This window comes from Panonychus citri, unplaced genomic scaffold, assembly GCF_014898815.1.
Source record: "Panonychus citri isolate SS breed McGregor unplaced genomic scaffold, ASM1489881v1 Contig00135, whole genome shotgun sequence".
NCBI lineage: Eukaryota > Metazoa > Arthropoda > Arachnida > Trombidiformes > Tetranychidae > Panonychus > Panonychus citri.
The window spans coordinates 1,209,012-1,229,133 of record NW_026515540.1 but is presented as its reverse complement, the minus strand read 5'-3'; the positions used below and the strand labels follow the sequence as shown (position 1 = coordinate 1,229,133).

General features: G+C 31.8%; 2 protein-coding genes across 3 annotated transcripts; both read left to right on the top strand.

Moving 5' to 3' along the window:
* Positions 1–4,366: 4,366 nt before the first annotated feature.
* LOC128392084 (uncharacterized) lies at positions 4,367–15,533 on the top strand. Of its 2 annotated transcripts, none has more exons than XM_053352066.1 (4): positions 4,367–4,748; positions 10,682–13,797; positions 13,859–13,970; positions 14,032–15,533. In XM_053352066.1, the coding sequence occupies exons 1-4, from the start codon at positions 4,740–4,742 to the stop codon at positions 14,164–14,166; spliced, it is 3,372 nt and encodes a 1,123-aa protein (XP_053208041.1). In that variant the 5' UTR covers positions 4,367–4,739; the 3' UTR covers positions 14,167–15,533. The 2 variants fall into 2 exon arrangements, with proteins under 2 accessions (XP_053208041.1, XP_053208040.1); XM_053352065.1 differs by lacking the exon at positions 4,367–4,748 and adding an exon at positions 10,396–10,593.
* Positions 15,534–16,348: 815 nt separating this feature from the next.
* On the top strand, positions 16,349–17,899 carry LOC128391984 (uncharacterized). The gene is made up of 2 exons (XM_053351951.1): positions 16,349–16,473; positions 16,562–17,899. The coding sequence occupies exons 1-2, from the start codon at positions 16,465–16,467 to the stop codon at positions 17,897–17,899; spliced, it is 1,347 nt and encodes a 448-aa protein (XP_053207926.1). The 5' UTR covers positions 16,349–16,464.
* The last annotated feature ends 2,223 nt before the right edge of the window (positions 17,900–20,122 follow it).

The following is a 20,122-nucleotide window of genomic DNA, read 5'->3' as shown; positions in this document are numbered from 1 at the left end:
TTTTCGAACTGAACTAATATGGTAAAAGCTGAATTCGAGTCTATGGTTTACCAGTAATTCAACAATGTTTGTGAGAAAATTTATTTTTAGCATTATCGACCCGAGAACACTGAAAACCAACTCATATTATCATCATTATCATCCGGTGATCATCCTTGTCTTTCATCTCTCTTCTTCATACACCTTTTTACTTTTTACCCTGAAATAAGAAAAAAAAACAACTGAACTTATTAGTATAAGTGATGATGATTAGATAAGATTGAAGATGAAGGTTTTTGAGAGAGAGGGAAGGAAGAAGAAGATAAAAAATACTTGATGATCAGACCAAAGGACGTTTGAAGTTAAATAAGGTCAAGGTCAATCCATGGAAACAAAATATTACAATGATTCTCATTGGAATGAAAAAAAAGAAACTTTTTCCTTCCTTTCTCATTTCATTCATTCATTTTCACTCCCAGTGGCTTTGTGTTGATTCAATTCATTATTATCATGATAATAAGCACTATTAATATCTATCAGGTAATTTCATGTTCATCTGATCAATGTTATCATATTTTAGTAGTCAAATCGATTGGTTATTTTTGAAAATTACCGAGAGAATCGAAAATACTTAAAAAATTATCATGATAATTATCAGAACTTTCTAGCATTCGGATGTGATGGTGATGGAGGAACCGGATGAGATAATCATCAGAATTGAAGAAATTAAATTGAATAGAAAAGAAAAGAATTACGATTTTAAAAAGAATTTTCTTCTTCTTCTTATTCGTCAATTTCCTTTTCTATCTAACAAATATCATCATTCTTTTCATCATGTTCATCATTGTTTTCTATCAATTCAATCAAGAATATTATATTTTCCATGTCAAGTGAAACAAAAAGTCTCGTTTAATTTTCTGTCATCCTGATCATCATCTTCCTCTTTACATTTCAACGTTTTTCTTTTGTATAAATCTAATGATATAATTCTGATTCAGTTGATCCTCATGAGGAAAGGAAATCATTTCATGATGATAATTTAATTTCTTATCTTAAAGGCATAAAAGGTAAACAAAAACGCAAAAATCAACTGAGATAAAATAAAAGTCTTCAGGCTAATCCATTGATTCCGATGGAATTATTTTATCATATTAGTAACTATTACTTTCGATATTCAGTGAAAATATTTTCTTGATGATCATGAAAAGATGGTAAAAGTTGCCAGAGAAAAAGTCTCATGGTTATCGTTCAATTTTCATGTAATAATAACAATTGAAAAAAAAGTTCAGGTCATAATAATAGTTATCATAATAACTTTCAGCTTTCACAACAATTTACATGATCATTTCTGACTAAATCACTGTTTTCATTGTTGGTAAACTTTTATCATTTTCATCCTCATCCCATTTTTGTGAGTCTATTACTTGTCATCCTTTCATCATCATCATGATAATGGTTGTTCAGGAATCAAATTTAACATCATGAGTTTCAAGCTATAATGATTTACATCATCGTCATCATCATCATCATCATCATGCTAAATATATTAACATGATGAGAGATGAAAAAAATAATACCTTTAGTAATCATCCAAGTGAAAATTAAATATTAGTAAAAGTTTCTGAATTAATATATTAACTTGATTATCATTTTTTGAAATTAATATCATGTAAACTGAAATGATTCATTGATTGTTACCATTTTGATCATGATTATTATTGATATTGATTGATTGAACATTTGTTTTTTCATATAACTTGACATGATAATTTAAAAATTAGATTCTGATGATAATATTGTTTTTTTTAACATGATTAACTTTGTTTGTTATCATGGAAACTGAAAATCATATTCAACTTTTAAATTATGATAATTATTATGATAAAATGTTAATTTAGTTGATAATCACCATGAAATTATCATTAAAGTCATGTTCAAGTCATTAGGAGTTTGAAGATGATTGAAATTAGTTAAACATCATTGATATTGTCAAGTTCATTGGGAATGAAATTATGATTACTCCTGTTTGGTGTTTATCATGAAAATGATGATAACCACACCCAATGAATATGGCTAATGTAAGTTATCATCTCTCTCTCTCTTTCTTTCTTATCATCTTTTATCATCATCTTCAAATTGATTATCTTATATGTACTTCAATTATCATAAAGATGATTGAAGATTCATGTGGAAATTGAATTGTGTTAACAGTTTAATTATTCACACAACGATAATCATTTTGTTGATTATCATGATGATTATCAGGCTTAGGTCATTGTTTTTTTCCTCCTCATCATCCTCATCTTCATGATTAAATGAATTAACTTGGATGAGATGGAAAATTAATTTTCTATCCATTAAGTTACCATTGACAACTAAATTGTATTGATTGATTGTTAGTGAGTATTAATCGTTAATCATTTACCGTTATTTTCTGGATGTTCATGTTTACTATTATTAAGGTTATCGTGTTAACTAATAGTTGCTTGAATTTGATTAAAATGGTTACGATTTTATTTACTAATTGTCTTTGTGTTTCCATCAAATAACATTAAATTGTCTAGTCTGGTTAATGTTAAATTAAATCAATTTAGAAAGTTGAAATAAGTTTACTTGATTTACAATAATCATTTTGATTGATTCTTTAACAATTGATATTGATCCTGATTGTGGCTAATCAATTGATCAACGTTTAAATTTTTATCAAGTTAATAGCTGTAGGAATAAGCGATTAACATTATTATAATTAGAGTAATCAGTAGATTAGTATTGTTATTGTTTTTAATTGATGGAAACAGGTGACAACAATTAAGTGACAATTTACTTATTTTGATGATCAAGTTGTTTGGATAAAACTGTTTAAAATTAGACATAATTGGTCTGTAACTTAATTATGATTATTGTGTAAATAAAGTGATTGATTTATTGTTAGATGAAATTAACTTACATAATCAAATAAATTAGCTAATATCCTGAGGTCAAGTTTTTTGCTGGACAAAGTAGAGATACTAATTGAAATAGCAATTTAGGATTAAATTGTTGATACAAGGTAATCAATTGAAAGAAATTATTATATTTTGATTAATATCAACGAAATATCATCCGAATGAGTTAATAATAATTTCCTTTAAATCCTGATTGATTATAGTGGAAATTAATGAAACAATCAAATTATGAAATATTATCTAACTCAAATTGCTTAATTATTATTATTATTAATATTATGTATATGCTTTGAATTGAGGCAACAATCGGAACAAATTTAATTTAATACATCTAAAAGTTGGTTAATGATGAAATTTACCAATCAAAAGTAATTTGTAATCCAATTAAATCAAAATTTGAATTGATAGTTAACCATCGTCATCAATAATTAAATTCAATAAACCAAAACTCAGTCAACCGAACTGAATAATATGAAAAATGAGTTGATAGTTAATATGATGTTCATTTAATTGAATCCAAAACCAAGTTTGAACTAATTAATTTATTTTCAATTAGTATTTTCATTAAATCGCTGATTCGAAGTTTTTGAAAAAAGCGCTTCTTTTGTGGAATTTGAGTTTTTTCGTATTCCACAGATGGAGCTACTTTTTAGTGAAGTTTTGGTTAAAGGGGAGGAGCTTCTTTTTTCCCTTTAATTTGAGAGTAAAAAACTCAAAATAATTTAAAGGTCTTTTCCATTAGCTGCACATTAACTATCATTAACTTCCACCGAATTAAACTCGTGATTGTTGGTTGAAAAATCAGCCGGTTGGTTAATTGTCAGTTGATTGCGAAAAATAACCAAGCTTAAACTCTGGTATAAGGCGAAAAAAGAGAAAAGCAAGAAGCAAAAAGAGAGGCAAATAAACTTTTCAAATTTAGTTGTTTTACTTAAATATTGAATTTTTATGATTTTAAGATAAATTCAGATCAATTTATGTGACCAAAGTATCGACAAAAAAAATCAAATTTCCAAATTGAAATTGAATTATTTAAATTGACGTTCAAACTTTGAGCATCAAAAATCAGAAAATTGAATTACCTTGCAATTTTGTTTATTATGTTGTAAGTGTTATTATTGTGAATATTTTGCCAAATTTCAGAATAAAATGTCCTGAGACTCTTTCACTTCAATTCTACTTGACGGTTGAGAATTTCGTCCCTTTTTTGCCTCTTTTCGTCTTTTACCACAATTCACGAGCTTTACCTTTTCCATTAGCTTCCACTGTGCTTTTCAAATAACCGATAATTAATCTAATCGCAGTGATGATTAGATAATCTTATCTGAAACTCACCATAATTCCAATTAACCATATTGATTTTATGGAAAAGCAGCTGAGTTTGAGGGTAATTTTATATCATTTCCCTTGACTGTATGACATATATTATGTATTAAAGTAAATTAATTACTAGTTACTGCTAGTTATCACTAATTATCACTAGTTAAACTAACGTTATGTTAACTTGTTTACAAGGTAAAATTTTCAAGTGTTTTTTATCGTGAAAAGGACTGATAAAATGTTTAGTTTTTTGTCGAATCATCATTTATAAAAGACGATTTATTATATTAACCATTTAAATCAGTGGATCGCAATACTTGTTTGTAACAATTAAGTGAACATGGAGAATAAATCAAACTTAAATTAGAGAGGCTTTGAAAGTGAAAGTCCATTTTTTACGTGTCAATCTGGTCTTTTGGGTGAATTTTTATCATTTATTGAATCATTTTCTTTGGATACAGTTGATTCCTTGGATCATCTTTACATTTGATCTTCATGGAAAAAGTAAATATTAGTTGTTGGTCTTTCTATTATTATCCTTTAACTGACCTTTCGTTTAATTAAACAATTTGAATCTCTTCATCCACACCAGGTAACAAGTAACCAATCAATCGCCAAGTTGGACTGTGGTCACGATCAAAGTGACGTTTTTATGTTCACAAGTGTTTGAACACGTTTTGTGAAAAGTGTAAAGGAGAAAATCGCTCATGTGTCTTGTGTAAATCTGAACTGGTCCAGACTGATTATCTCAAAGCGATTGACACCCCGGACACCGATGACCAACCCTGTTCCAAATGTATCATCCGTATCGCTAAGTTTTTGGACAAGACAACTAATGAGCTTTTCTGTGCTTCATGTAATCAGGATAATAACTCAGTTAATATTGTGCCCATTGAACTAGACAATAACAACAACGATACCGACAACACAAGCATAGCCAAAAACGTTGAAATTTATCGTGTTGATGTACAAAAAAGATTGGATCTATTGAGCAACAAGCTACAAGATTATACGATTGAGATAGAAAACGAAAAGGCCGAATTCAACAAAGGGATCGGTCACATGAGAAGTAAATTAGAAAGTTACTGGCTTGCCAACAAGGTTAAAACAGATTCTTTGCAAGCGGAAGTAAACAAAGTAAAACAATTTTCGAATCAATTGAATCGTAATGATAAATTTGGGATAATCCTCTCATCAAGTCGAAAAAGCTCAACAATAAACTTGCGGACTCGAAATTAAAGTTATGGGTCGATGAGATAGTTCAATCGTATGTTATTCCTGAATTAACCAAATCGGGTGTAGATTGGACTGAAGAATCTGAAAGAGCTTTTCATGAGTTGGTTCCTGGTCCGCGGAACTGGAAGCTTAATCATGGTCCTTTTTTTCCTGATAATTTACTCAAATTAACTTCCGACTTAATCAAAGAACAAATTTTCCATCGAGCTATCTGTAGAGCTTCGTCTTGTTACTGTGAACACAACAATCTCATGAAAAGAGTTCATGACCTTAGGACTGAATATAAACTTTCACAAAATAATCTGGATTATTTTCTCGATTGCTCATCAATCGCTGGTGGTGATGTAACTCTAATGATTGAAACTGGTAAACGAGCTCTTAATCAGTCTGATTTTCATATCGCACGAGTTTGTTTTGAAGAAGCTCATCGACTCAGTCCGACCAATTGGTTTGTTCTCGACACCTTAATGAGTCTTTATTTCGTGCTAGATGATAACAATAATTGTCTTAAGCTCGCAATCAAAGGTTTGACTGCAGATCGTAATTACTTCAAAGCTCGTGTTTTAATAGAAGTGATTTTAAATCTTCACCAACTCTAGAATCAGAAATCCCTGTTGATCTGGATTATCTGCTCAATTGTAGGACCGCAATTGCTAAGACGAGAAGAACAAAAACTTTAGATGAACTTAAGAAGATGAAACAACTTCGTGATGAACAAAAGAAAACTGAAACGCAACAAGAAAATGTTCGAAAATCTTTGCAATCGAACCTCAATTCAAAAACACTTTCGTCGTTACAATCCACAATTTCAGCTCTAATAATTATTAACAGTGAAAAACAAACCAATCTTAGTACATCAATACCATTGAAAATCATTCCCTTCTACAAGCCTCTTTCTAATCCTCGTTATTCTGTCACAGAAAAGCAAAATAATAAACGAAAGAGCCAAGGTCAGGATCCACCAGCAAAACGAGGTAAAAAGACAATAGATGAAACAGTTGAAATTATGTTCCAGGATTTTCTATATGCTCCCAGAAAGCATTTTAACTCCTGAAATAGTCCAAGAAGATGAGTTACAGATGGAAACACAGAACGAAGCTCAAGTAGAAAATCTAATTCTTACCCAATTCCTCTCGAAACAAAAGTCGTCTGTCTCAAAAGGCGAACAAATCCATCTACTCATTCCTGATCTTCTCTATGAGATAGCAAACGAGGCCACCGCAGTCAAATTACCTTCTAATTTCATGGATCTGTATAAAATTTATCGAAAACGGTATTCGTTACCGACGCTTTAACGTGCTCTGTTGAAGATATAAGTGTTGACGCATCAAAATTGATTTTAATTGCCAATGAAATTGAATTCAATCAATCCGACGCAATATTTTTGACTGAATCAATTCCATATCTGCGAGATTTGATGAATCCAAACGATTATGATAAATTTTTCATTCGTCTTTTGATTCTTAGAGGAATCAAAGAATCCAAAGTTGATTATCTTCTAATGGCAAATGAAATTCTTACCAAAACTAACCTGAAATCAGTTCAAGCAGCAAATCAAACTGTTTACACCTCATTTTCCCTTAGATCAATGATTAACAAGATGAATGAAAATAATTTGGACACATTATTGGATCAACATCGACACGATGAAATCGTTGAACTATTAGCATCTAAATCTGAGCTCTCTAAGCAAGAAGAAAAGTATTTTGTCAAGCGATTCGGTCATCACAACAATGGAAACGAGGGATCGAAATACTTTCTCGATGTAAACAGTTAACCGACACATTGCTGAATCTATTACGATCTTGTTTAAAGAATGGAGATAAACTATCAATTGATCGAGAATTTGCTATCAAATTGTTAAAATTGGGGACCGAAGATTACAATGCAATAGCCTGGACTTGTATTTTACAAACATTCATAAACGAGATGAGACTTGGTAACACGAACGAGGGAAAAGTTATTGAGTTGATTGATTCAGTCCACTTTTATCTAGGGGATAACGAAGCTTGTTGTCATTCCAATGGAAAGTTTTTATCTCTATCACTTGATTTCTTGGTCAATAAATCAAATATCAAGAGAGAGAAATTAATCCTCAACTGTCTTGGCTGTTTTTACAAGAGGTTAAAATGTAGCTTACTGTCGGCTCATCAAGGAGCGGGGTTTAATTTACGTTTGAAGGACGTTGATATTATTTACAATTTTTTTATTCCTAAGACTTTGCCAACTTTTACAAGTGAAAAAAGTAAATCGATTGATGCAAATACTGCCAAGTTGTTATGCAATTTACTTCCCTTGGTTCCTGACAATTTAAATCCCGAAAGATTTTCCAATTCTGTCAAAGAATATGTCGATCATGGGAAACCAATTGAGCCTACAACAAGTATTCCAAAACATCATGTTACTCAAGATCTTTACTATTATCTAGCTGATCATTACTTTAAAAACGAAGAGTTTCAGTAAGTTGCTTCACTTTAATCGACTGCAAATTTAAATGATTTCTAATATTATTCATCTAATTCATAGAAAAGCCGAACAATTTTACTTTCTTGATTTAACTTTAAATCTCAATCGATTTGATTCATGGGTTGGTTGTGCTCTCGCAATAACAAGTCAAATTGATCAATATTTTTCGACTGTAAGTATAAAACACTATTTTCTAAAGTTAAAGCTCTAATCTCATATTTCTATTCACGAACAGAACCGTCGCGTTCTCTACTCAGCTATTTGTAAGTATTTGTTTTTCATGGGGGACAGAGTATGTAAGTTGTTCAATAAAGCGATTGGGCTGAAAGAGAGCGAATCCAAGGTATGGTTCGAATATGGAAAGTGCGCTTATAACATCGCGAGTTATATTTCACAAGCCATGAAATTTGGACCAGTCCTGGAGAATTCAAAAAAAGAAGAAATTAAAAAACAACGAAAGCGATTCTTGGACCAAGCTCGAGTTTGCTTTGAATCAGCTCACAAATTTTCTAACGTTGACGAAATTATGATGAATTATTATTTCTTAGGAAAAATCGCTGAGAAAGTAACATCTCAGAGGCACTTCGTTATTACGAATTATCTTTGTCACATTTTGTCTCAAGTGAAGCAACTGGAATTAATGTTCCCAATTCTATTCAATATCGTTTTGGCATTGAAATTCACTATCGCATTCATGCTTATGCTCTCAAGTATATTAATAGAGATAAAATTCTATCATCGAAAATACTGGAGATTCTAAATCGTGTAGACAAAAGTAATTTCTTTGGTTCTGTATCAAGAAATGATAAAACTATTGATGATATCGAAAACGGAATTTCTGATTTGGCTACTTTGGAAAGTGAAGACCAACGATTACATCGAAAAATCGTTAATCTGTGTCGTGAAGCGATGCTTAGAATATTAAAATGTTCTCCGGGTCATTACAAAGCTCTTTATCGAATGGCTCATCTTTATTATCTTTCTAATGATTTTCTAAACTCTCGAAAGATACTCACCGAACCATTTGAACCACCAACTTATCCACAAAGTTCTAATGATTTTGGATTTGGGAATAATTCAACTGAAACTGAAAAATTTCTCTCAATTCAAAATGTTTTTGACTCAACGGCATGTGAATATTACTTATTCCATGGCATTCAGAAGACATCGGACAACTTTATCGAAAGACCAGGAAGTTTCTTTTCTCACATCCGTCGATCGACAGATTTATTGATTGATGTAAATAAGAATTTAGGTGATGCTAAACAATTATTGAGAATTGCAATATTTTTGAGCTCATCAGAGTTGAATAGCGAAGGATATCTTTGTGAAACCGATCGAGAAAGTCTTGGGAAAAAAGCATTGGAACATTATTTTAGTATTTACGAGAGTCGAATTATGGAAGCGAAAGGAAATCATAACAATTTAAAGTCGATTGAAGCTGAATTAAGGCAAATGTGTAACAAATTGATGAAATATCCTTTCTACGAACATTCTACTAAACAATTCCTCGAAAAACATGGCAATTTCAAAGAATGTATAACAATTTATTAATCACTAACTTTAAAGACGAATCTTTCCTAACAAAGTTTCTTAAACTTGCGAAAATCTTTTCCGATTCTGAACGAATCTAAAATTTTTGTGATTCGATTAATTATTTTGCGAATATGAAAAGTATTTTATGCAATTTTATAATGATTATAAGTGTTATTATTGTGAATATTTCACCGAATTTCAGAATAAAATATCTTGAGACTCTTTCACTTCAATTCTAATTGACGGTTGAGAACTTTCTTTGCTTTTTTTTGTCTTTTTTTTTCTTTTACCACGGTCCCCGAAACTTTTGCCGTTTTCACAACATTTAATCGTCGTGAGGGTTAGATATTCTTATCTAAAACACTCCATAATTCAGATTAAGTAAATTAATTACTACTATCTTACCTAAAATTGTGAAAAGATTAAAAATGTCTACAATTGAATTAAATTGTCATCTTCTTATCACATTTTTAGGTAAGATAAGTTATGCTTTTTAAACTTAACATCCTTTCGTGAGTTACTAGTTGAACTAACGTTATAAGAAAATTTATTATATCAATTGCGCATAAAGTGATAATTTTTTTCTAATTGTGATTACATTTTCTATTACTCTCCATTTAAATCAATTCAATTTTACTTTTAATTTTGATTAAATTATCTCTTTATGCGCAATTGATATAAATTTTGTTCTCATCTCATTTTTCGTGGCTGTATTAACCATTTAAACCAGTGGAAAGAGATCGCTGTTAGTAACAATTAAGTGCACATGGAGAATGAATCGAGCTTCAATTAGAGATCCTTTGAAAGTGAAAGTCCATTTTTACGTTTAATCTGGTCTTTTAAAGGGTCAGACAAAAAGGAAAGTTACATTCTTAGAGTATCTCACCAGAGATTAAGTGAAAATTAAGATACAATCCTAAAGAAAAAGACAATCACAAAAATTTTATCTTTTCTTGACCATTTTATCAACAATAATAAAATTTTATCTTAATTTTAATTGTAAATGTTGATTGTAACTTCCTTTAGATGAATTTTTATCATTTATTGAATCATTCTCTTTGAATACAGTTGATTCCTTGGATCATCTTTACCTTTGATCTTCATGGCAAAAGTGAGTATTAGTTGTTGGTCTTTCTATTATTATCCTTTAATTGACCTTTTGTTTAATTAAACAATTTGAATCTCTTTATTCCCTCCAGGTAACAAGTAATCAATCAATCGTCAAGTTGGACTGTGGTCATGATCAAAGTAGCGTTTTTTATGTTCACAAGTGTTTGAGGACATTTTGTGAAAAGTGTAAACGAGAAAATCGGTCGTGTGTCTTGTGTAAATCTGAACTCGTCGAAACCGATTATCTCAAAGCGATTGACACCCCGGACACCGATGACCAAACCTGTTCCAAATGTAACAACTGTATCGCTGAATTTGTGGACAAGACAACTAACGAGTTTTTCTGTGCTTCATGTAATCAGGATAATAACTCAGTTAATATTGTGCCCATTGAACTAGACAATAACAACAACGATACCAACAACATAAATATAGCCGAAAATGTTGAAATTTATCGTGTTTATGTACAAAAACGATTGGATCTATTGAACACAAAACTAAAAGAGTATAGAATCGAGATAGAAAACGAAAGGGCCGAATTCAATAAAGGAATCGGACATATGAGAAGTAAATTAAAAAGTTACTTGAGTGTCAACAAGGTCAAAACAGACTCTTTGCGAGCGGAAGTAAACAAAGTAAAACAATTTTCGAATCAATTGAATCGCAATGATAAATTTGGAATAATCGATATAATCGAATCGACAAAGCTCAACAATGAACATGCGGATTCAAAATTGAAGTTGTGGGTTAAGGAAATCGTTCAATCGTATGTTATTCCTGAATTAATCAAATCGGGTGTAGATTGGACTAAAGAATCTGAAAGAGCTTTTCATGAGTTGATTCCTGGTCCGCGGAACTGGAAGCTTAATCATGGTCCTTTTTTTCCTGATAATTTGATCAAATTAACTTACGACGTAATCAAAGAACAAATTTTCCACCGAAATGTATGTAGAGCTTCATCTTGTTACTGTGGACACAACAATCTCTTTAAAAAATTTTACGTTCTCAAAACTGAATGTGAACTTTCACAAAATAATCTGGATTATTTTCTCGATTGCTCATCAATCGCTGGTGGTGATGTAACTCTAATGATTGAAACTGGTAAACGAGCTCTTAATCAGTCTGATTTTCTCGTCGCTCGAGTTTGTTGTGAAGAAGCTCATCGAATCAGTCCGAACAATTGGATTGTTCTTGACACTTTAATGGGTCTTTATTTCGTTCTAGATGACTTCAGTAATTGTTTAAAACTTGCGATCAAAGGTTTGACTGCAGATTGTAATTACTTCAAAGCTCGTGTTTTAATAGAAGTGATTTTGAAATCTTTACCAACTTTAAAATCAGAAATACCTGTTGGTCTTGATTATCTACTCGATTGTAGGGCCGCAAGTGATAAAACGAGAAGAACGAAAATTTTAGACGAACTCAAGAAGATGAAACAACTTCGTGATAAACAAAAGAAGACTGAAACGCAACAAGAAAATGTTCGAAAATCTTTGCAATCAGACCTCAACACCGAAACGATGTCGTTAGAATCCTTAATTTCAGCTCTAATAACTGTTAACAGGGGAATGGAAAAACAAAGACTCAATCTTAGTACATCGAAAATCACTGGCAATCCTCTTTCTAATCTTCGCCCTTCTTCCAAAGAAAAGCAAAATAATAAACGAAAGTGCCAAGGTCATGATCCACCAGCAAAACGAGATAAAAAGATCGATGAAACAATCGATGAAATCGATGAAACAGTTGAAATTATGTTCCAAAGGATTTTCTATATGCTCCCAGAAAGTATTTCAACTCCTGAAATAGTCCAAGAAGATGAGTTACAGATGGAAACACAGAACGAAGCTCAAGTAGAAAATCTAATTCTCACCCAATTCCTCTCGAAACAAAAGTCGTCTGTCTCAAAAGGAAAACAAATCCATCTACTCATTCCTGATCTTCTCTATGAGATAGCAAGCGAAGCCACCACAGTCAGATTACCTTCTAATTTCATGGATCTGTATGGAATTCATCGAAAATGGAAAAAGTTACCGACGCCTTTAACGTGCTCTGTTGAAGATATAAGTGTTGACACAACAAACTTGATTTTAATTGCCAATGAAGTTCAATTCGATGAAACCGAAGCAATATTTTTGACTGAATCAATTCCATATCTACGAGATTTGATGAGTCCAAACGATTATGATAAATTTTTCATTCGTCTTTTGATTCTTCGAGGAATCAAAGAATCCAAAGTTGATTATCTTCTAATGGCAAATGAAATTCTCACCAAAACTAACCTGAAATCAGTTCAAGCAGCAAATCAAACTGTGTATACCTCTTCTAGTCTTAGATCAATGATAAACAATATGAATGAAAATAATTTTGACACTTTATTGGATCAACATCGACACGAAGAAATTGTTGAACTATTAGCATCTAAATCTGAGCTCTCTAAACAAGAAGAAAAGTATTTTTGTCAAGCGATTCGGTCATCACAACAATGGAAACGTGGAATCGAAATACTTTCTCAAAGTAATCAATACACTCATCAAATGCTAAATCTATTACGATCTTGTTTAAAGAATGGAGAACTATCAATTAATCGAGAATTGGCCATTAAGCTGTTAAAATTAGGGACCGAAGATTACAATGCAATAGCCTGGACTTGTATTCTACAAGTATTCATAAACGAGATGCGACTTGGTAATACGGGTGAAGAAAAAGTTGTTGATTTGATTGATTCAGTTCACTTTTATCTAGGGGATAATGGAGCTTGTTATCATTCCAATGGAAAGTTTTTATCCCTATCACTTGATTTCTTGGTCAATAAATCAAATATCAAGAGAGAGAAATTAATCCTCAACTGTCTTGGCTGTTTTTACAAGAGGTTAAAATGTAGCTTACTGTCGGCTCATCAAGGAGCGGGGCTTAATTTACGTTGGAAGGACGTTGATATTATTTACAATTTTTTTATTCCTAAGACTTTGCCAACTTTTACTAGTGAAATAAGTAAATCAATTGATTTGAATACTGCCAAGTTGTTATGCAACTTACTTCCCTTGATTCCTGACAATTTAAATCCTGAAAGATTTTCCAATTCTGTCAAAGAATATGTCGATCATGGGAAACCAATTGAGCCGTCATCAAGTATTCCAAAAGATCATGTTACTCGAGATCTTTACTATTATCTAGCTGATTATTACTTGAAAAACGAAGAGTTTAAGTAAGTTAATTCATTTAATAGCAAATTTAAATGTTTCTAATAATGTTCATCTAATTCATAGAAAAGCCGTACAATTCTACTTTCTCGATCTAACTTTAAATCTCAATCGAATTGATTCATGGGCTGGTTGTGCTCTCGCAATAACAAGTCAAATTGATCAATATTTTTCGACTGTAAGTATTAAAAACACTTATTTTGTTAAAGTTCTAATCTCATATTTCTATTCACGAACAGAACTGTCACGTTATCTACTCATCTATGAAAAGGGTGTTTTTTATGGGGGGAAGAGTATGTAAATTGTTTAATAAAGCGATCGGGTTGAGAGAGCGAATCCAAGGTATGGTTCGAATATGGAAAGTGCGCTTATAACATCGCGAGTTATATTTCACAAGCCATGAAATTTGGACCAGTTTTGGAGAATTCACAAAAAGAAGAAATTAAAAAACAACGAAAGCGGTTCTTGGACCAAGCTCGAGCTTGCTTTGAATCAGCTAACAAATTTGCTAATGTTGACAAAATTTGGCTAAATTATTATTTCTTAGGAAAAATCGCTGAGAGAAGTGACATCTCAGAGGCACTTCGTTATTACGAATTATCTTTGTCACATTTTGTCTCAAGTGAAGCAGCTTCTGGAATTAATGTTCCAATTCTATTCAATATCGTTTTGGCATCGAAATTCACTATCGTATTCATGCTTATGCCCTCAAGTATAATCAAAGAGATAAAACTCTATCATCGAAAATACTGGAGGTTCTAACTCGTGCAGAAAAAAGCATTACTTTCTTCGTTTCTGAGTCAAGAAATGGTAAAACCATTGATGATACCGAAACGGAATTTCTGATTTGGCTACTGTGGAAAGTGAAGACCAACGATTAAATCGAAAAATCGTTAATCTGTGTCGTGAAGCGATGCTCAGAATATTAAAATGTTCTCCCAGCCATTACAAAGCTCTTTATCGAATGGCTCATATTTATTATCTTTCTAATGATTTTCTAAACTCTCGAAAGATACTCACCGAACCATTTGAACCACCAACTTATCCACCAAGTTCTACTACTTCCGAAATTGGGATAATTCAACTGAAACAGAAAATTTCTCTCGATTCAAAATGTTTTCGATCCAACTAAATGTGAATATTACATATTCCCTGGAATCCAGAAGACATCAAACAACTTTATCGAAAGACCAGGAAGTTTCTTTTCTCACATTCGTCGATCGACAGATTTATTGATTGATGTGAATAAGAGTTTAGGTGATGCTAAACAATTATTGAGAATCGCAATACTTTTGAGCTCATCAGAGTTTAATAGCGAAGGATATCTTTGTGAAACCGATCGTGAAAATCTTGGGAAAAAAGCATTGGAACATTATTTTAGTATTTACGAAAGTCGAGTTTGGGAAGCGAAAGGAAATCATAACAATTTAAAGTCGATTGAAGCTGAATTAAGGCAAATGTGCAACAAATTGATGGAATATCCTTTCTACGAACATTCTACTAAACAATTCCTCAAAATCTATTATTGTTAATCAATTATTTATTAATCTTTAATGATTAAAATCTTTCGTAACAAAGGTTCCTAAACTTGCAAAAATCTTTTCCGATTTGAACGAAACTGATATTTTTGTAATTTGACAACTATTAATATTAATACTTTTGTGAATGCGAAAAATATTTTTATGTATTTTGATTATGAATGGGATAATTTGAATAAATTTGGATCATTTCTGTTTACCAACTAACCTAAAACTAATCTAAATTATTTTCTCGACTGTTCGTCCATTGATGGTGGTCATGTTACTTTATAGAACGAAACTGGTAAACAAGCTCTAATTCAGTTTACGGATCTGCCAAGTGCTCGAATATGTTTTGAAGAAGCTCATCGAATCGATCCAACCAATTGGTTTGTTCTCGACACTTGAATGGGTCTTTATTTCGTGCTCAATGATCACAATAATTGTCTACAACTCGCAATCAAAGGATTAAAGATAGATGGCAATTACTTCAAAGCTCGTGTACTAATCTCTGAGATTTTGAAACGTTTTCCATCGATAGGAATAGAATTCCCAGTTGAGTTAGAGTATTTACACAATTGGAATCGAATTGATGTAAAACATTAAAAATTAATTCATCCTCTATTTTAAAGACTTTTTATCTTACCTAAAACTGTGATAAGAAAATGAAAAATGTCTACAATTGAATTATTAATAAATTGTCATCTTGTCACATTTTTAGGTAAGATAATTTATACTTTTTAAACTTAACATCCTCTCGTGAGTTACTAGTTGAACTAACGTTAAGATAATTATATTAACCATTTAAACCAGTGAAAGAGATCGCTGTTAGTAACAATTAAGTGAACATGGAGAATGAATCGAACTTCAATTAGAGATCCTTTGAAAGTGAAAGTCCATTTTTACGTTTCAATCTGATCTTTTAAAGGGTTAATTTCAGACAAAAAGGGAAGTTACAGTTTTAGACTATCTTACCAGAGATTAAGTGAAGATTAAGATACATTCCTAAAGTAATTTTATCATTTCGTGACCATTTTATCTTGATTTTCATTGTGACTGTTGATTGTAACTTCCTTTCGATGAATTTTTATCATTTATTGAATCATTTTCTTTAAATACAGTTGATTCTTTGGATCATCTTTACATTTGATCTTCATGGCAAAAGTAAGTATTAGTTCTTGGTCTTCCTATTATTATCCTTTAAATGACCTTTCGTTTAATTCAACAATTTGAATCTCTTTATCCCCTCCAGGTAACAAGTAATCAATCAATCGTCAAGTTGGACTGTGGTCACGATCAAAGTGAAGTGTTTTATGTTCACAAATGTTTGAGGACTTTTTGTGAAAAGTGTAAACGAGAAAATCGTTTGTGTGTCTTGTGTAAATCTACACTCGTCGAAACTGATTACCTCAAAGCCATTGACAACCCGGACACCGATAAACAACCATGTTCCAAATGTAAAAAATGTACCATTCAATTTGTGGACAATACAACTAATGAGCTTTTCTGTGCTTCATGTAATCAGAATAATAACTCAGTTAATATTGTGCCCATTGAACTAGACAATAACAACAACGATACCGACAACACAAGCATAGCCAAAAGTGTTGAAATTTATCGAGTTGATGTACAAAAAAGGTTGGATCTATTGAACAACAAGCTAAAAGATTATACGATTGAGATAGAAAACGAAAGATCCGAATTCAATAAAGGAATTGGCCACATGAGAAGTAAATTAGAAAGTTACTTGAGTGTCAACAAGTCCAAAACAGACTCTTTGCGATCGGAAGTATACAAGGTTAAACAATTTTCGAATCAATTGAATCGTAATGATAAATTTGGAATAATCGATCTCATCAAGTCAAATAAGCTTAACAATAAACTCGCGGACTCGAAATTGAAGTTGTGGGTTAATGAAATCGTTCAATCGTATGTTATTCCTGAATTAACCAAATCGGGTGTAGATTGGACTAAAGAATCTGAAAAAGCTTTTCATGAGTTGATTCCTGGTCCGCGGAACTGGAAGCTTAATCACGGTCCTTTTTTTCCTGACAATTTACTCAAATTAACTTACGACTTAATCAAAGAACAACTTTTGCACCAGAATATCTGTAGAGCTACGTCTTGTTACTGTGAACAAAACAGTCTCATGAAAAAAGTTCAAGACCTTAGGACTGAATATAAGCTTTCACAAAATAATCTGGATTATTTTCTCGATTGCTCATCAATCGCTGGTGGTGATGTAACTCTAATGATTGAAACTGGTAAACGAGCTCTTAATCAGTCTGATTTTCATATCGCACGAGTTTGTTTTGAAGAAGCTCATCGAATCAGTCCGACCAATTGGGTTGTTCTTGACACTTTAATGGGTCTTTATTTCGTACTCGATGATAATAATAATTGTCTAAAACTTGCAATCAAAGGATTAAAGAAAGACGCCAATTACTTCAAAGCTCTTGTATTAATATCAGAGATGTTGGAACGTTTTCCATCCATAGGAAAGGAATTACCTGTTGAGTATTTACACAATTGGAATCCTTGTAAAGGTCATGATAGAAAGATAAAACTTTTGGATGAACTAAAAAGATGAAACAACTTCGTGATGAACAAGTAAAAATTGAAACTCAACAAGAAAATGCTCGAAAATCTTTGCAATTAGACCTCAATACCGAAACACTTTCGTCGTTAAAATCCTTGATTTCAGCTCTAATAATTATTAGTATTGAGATGGAAAAACAAAGTCTCAATCTTAGTACATTAATACAATTGAAAATCACTGGTAACCCTCTTTCGGCTGCTTATGCGAGTAACGAGTCGATTTCTTCCAAAGAAAAGCAAAATAATAAACGAAAGAGCCAAGGTCATGATCCATCAGCAAAACGAAGACCCGCGCGAGATAAAAAAACAATAGATCCAACAGTCCACAATATGTACGAAAAAATATTTTCAATGTTACCAGAAAGTATTTTAGCTCGTGAAATAGTCCAAGAAGAGGAGTTACAGGTACATGAAAAGAACGAAGCTCAAGTGGAACATTTAATTTTAACCCGTTACCTCTCGAAACAAATACCATTCGACGCAAAAGGAAAACAAATATGTCTGCTGATTACTGATCTTCTCTATGAAATATCAAACGGAGCCACCGCAGTCAGATTACCTTCTAATTTCATGGATCTGTATAAAATTTATCGAAAATGGTATCCGTTACAGACAACTTTAATGTGCTTAATCAAGAATATAAGTGTTGACAAAACAAATTTGATTTTAATTGCTAATGAAGTTGAATTCAATCAATCCGAAGCAATATTTTTAACTGAATCAATTCCATATCTACGAGATTTGATGATTACTCCAGATTACGATAAATTTTTCATTCGTCTTTTGATTCTTCGAGGAATCAAAGAATCTAAAGTTGATTATCTTCTAATGGCAAATGAAATGTTTACCAAAATTAACCTGAAATCAGTTCAAACAGCAAATCAAACTATTTACACCTCATTTTCCCTTAGATCAATGATTAACAAGATGAATGAAAATAATTTGGACACATTATTGGATCAGCATCGACACGAGGAAGTTGTTGAACTATTGGCATCTAAATCTGAGTTCTCTAAACAAGAAGAAGAGTATCTTTGTCAAGCTATTCAATCATCACAACAATGGGAACGAGGGATCGAAATAATTGCTCGAAGTAAACAATTGACCGACACATTGCTAAATCTATTACGATCTTGTCTAAAGAATGGTCATGAAACATCTATTGATCGAGAATTGGCCATCAAATTGTTAAGATTAGGAACTGAAGATTACAACGTAATGGCCTGGACTTGTATTCTACAAACTTTCATAAACGAGATGCGATGTGGACACATTGACGAAGGGCAAATCACTTATTTGATTAACTCAATTCATGAATATCTTGGGAATAAAGGAGTTTGTTGTCATTCCAATGGAGAGTTTTTATCTCTCGCTCTTGATTATCTGGTTAATCAATGTAACAGGAAGAAAAAGAGACTAATCCAACAATGTTTTGGTTGCTTCTACAAACAATTAGAATGTAGCTTCCTGACCACTGCTCATCCTGAATCAGGAGTTTCTTTGCATTGGAAGGACATGAATACTATTTATAATCATTTTATTCCTAAAACTTTGCCAACTTTTGATAGTGAAAAATGTGATTCTATAAATGCAAATACTGCGGAGCTGTTACTCAAATTGCTTTCCAAGGTCCCTGAAAATTTAAATCCCGAAAGATTTCTCAATTCTGTCAAAGAATATATCGATCATGGGAAACCAATTGAACCTACAACAAGTATTCCAAAAAATCATGTTACTCGAGATCTTTACTATTATCTAGCTGATTATTACTTGAAAAACGAAGAGTTTCAGTAAGTTAATTCATATAATAGCAAATTTAAATGATTTCTAATATTATTCATCTAATTCATAGAAAAGCCGTCCAATTTTACTTTCTCGATCTAACTTTAAATCTCAATCGAATTGATTCATGGGCTGGATGTGCACTCGCAATAACAAGTCAAATTGATCAATATTCTTCGACTGTGCGTATTATTAGTTAATATTAAAACTACTTATAATTAATATTTTGTTACACTTCTAATCTCAAATTTCTATTCATGAACAGAACTGTCGAGTTTTCTACTCATCAACTTGTGAGGTGTTGCTTCTGGGGAAAAAAGCATGTCAATTGTACAATGAAGCGATTCGGCTAAAAGACAGGGTTAGTTGTTTCAATAAAGCGATTCCATTGAAAGATAACAAATCCAAGATATGGTTCGAATATGGAAAGTGC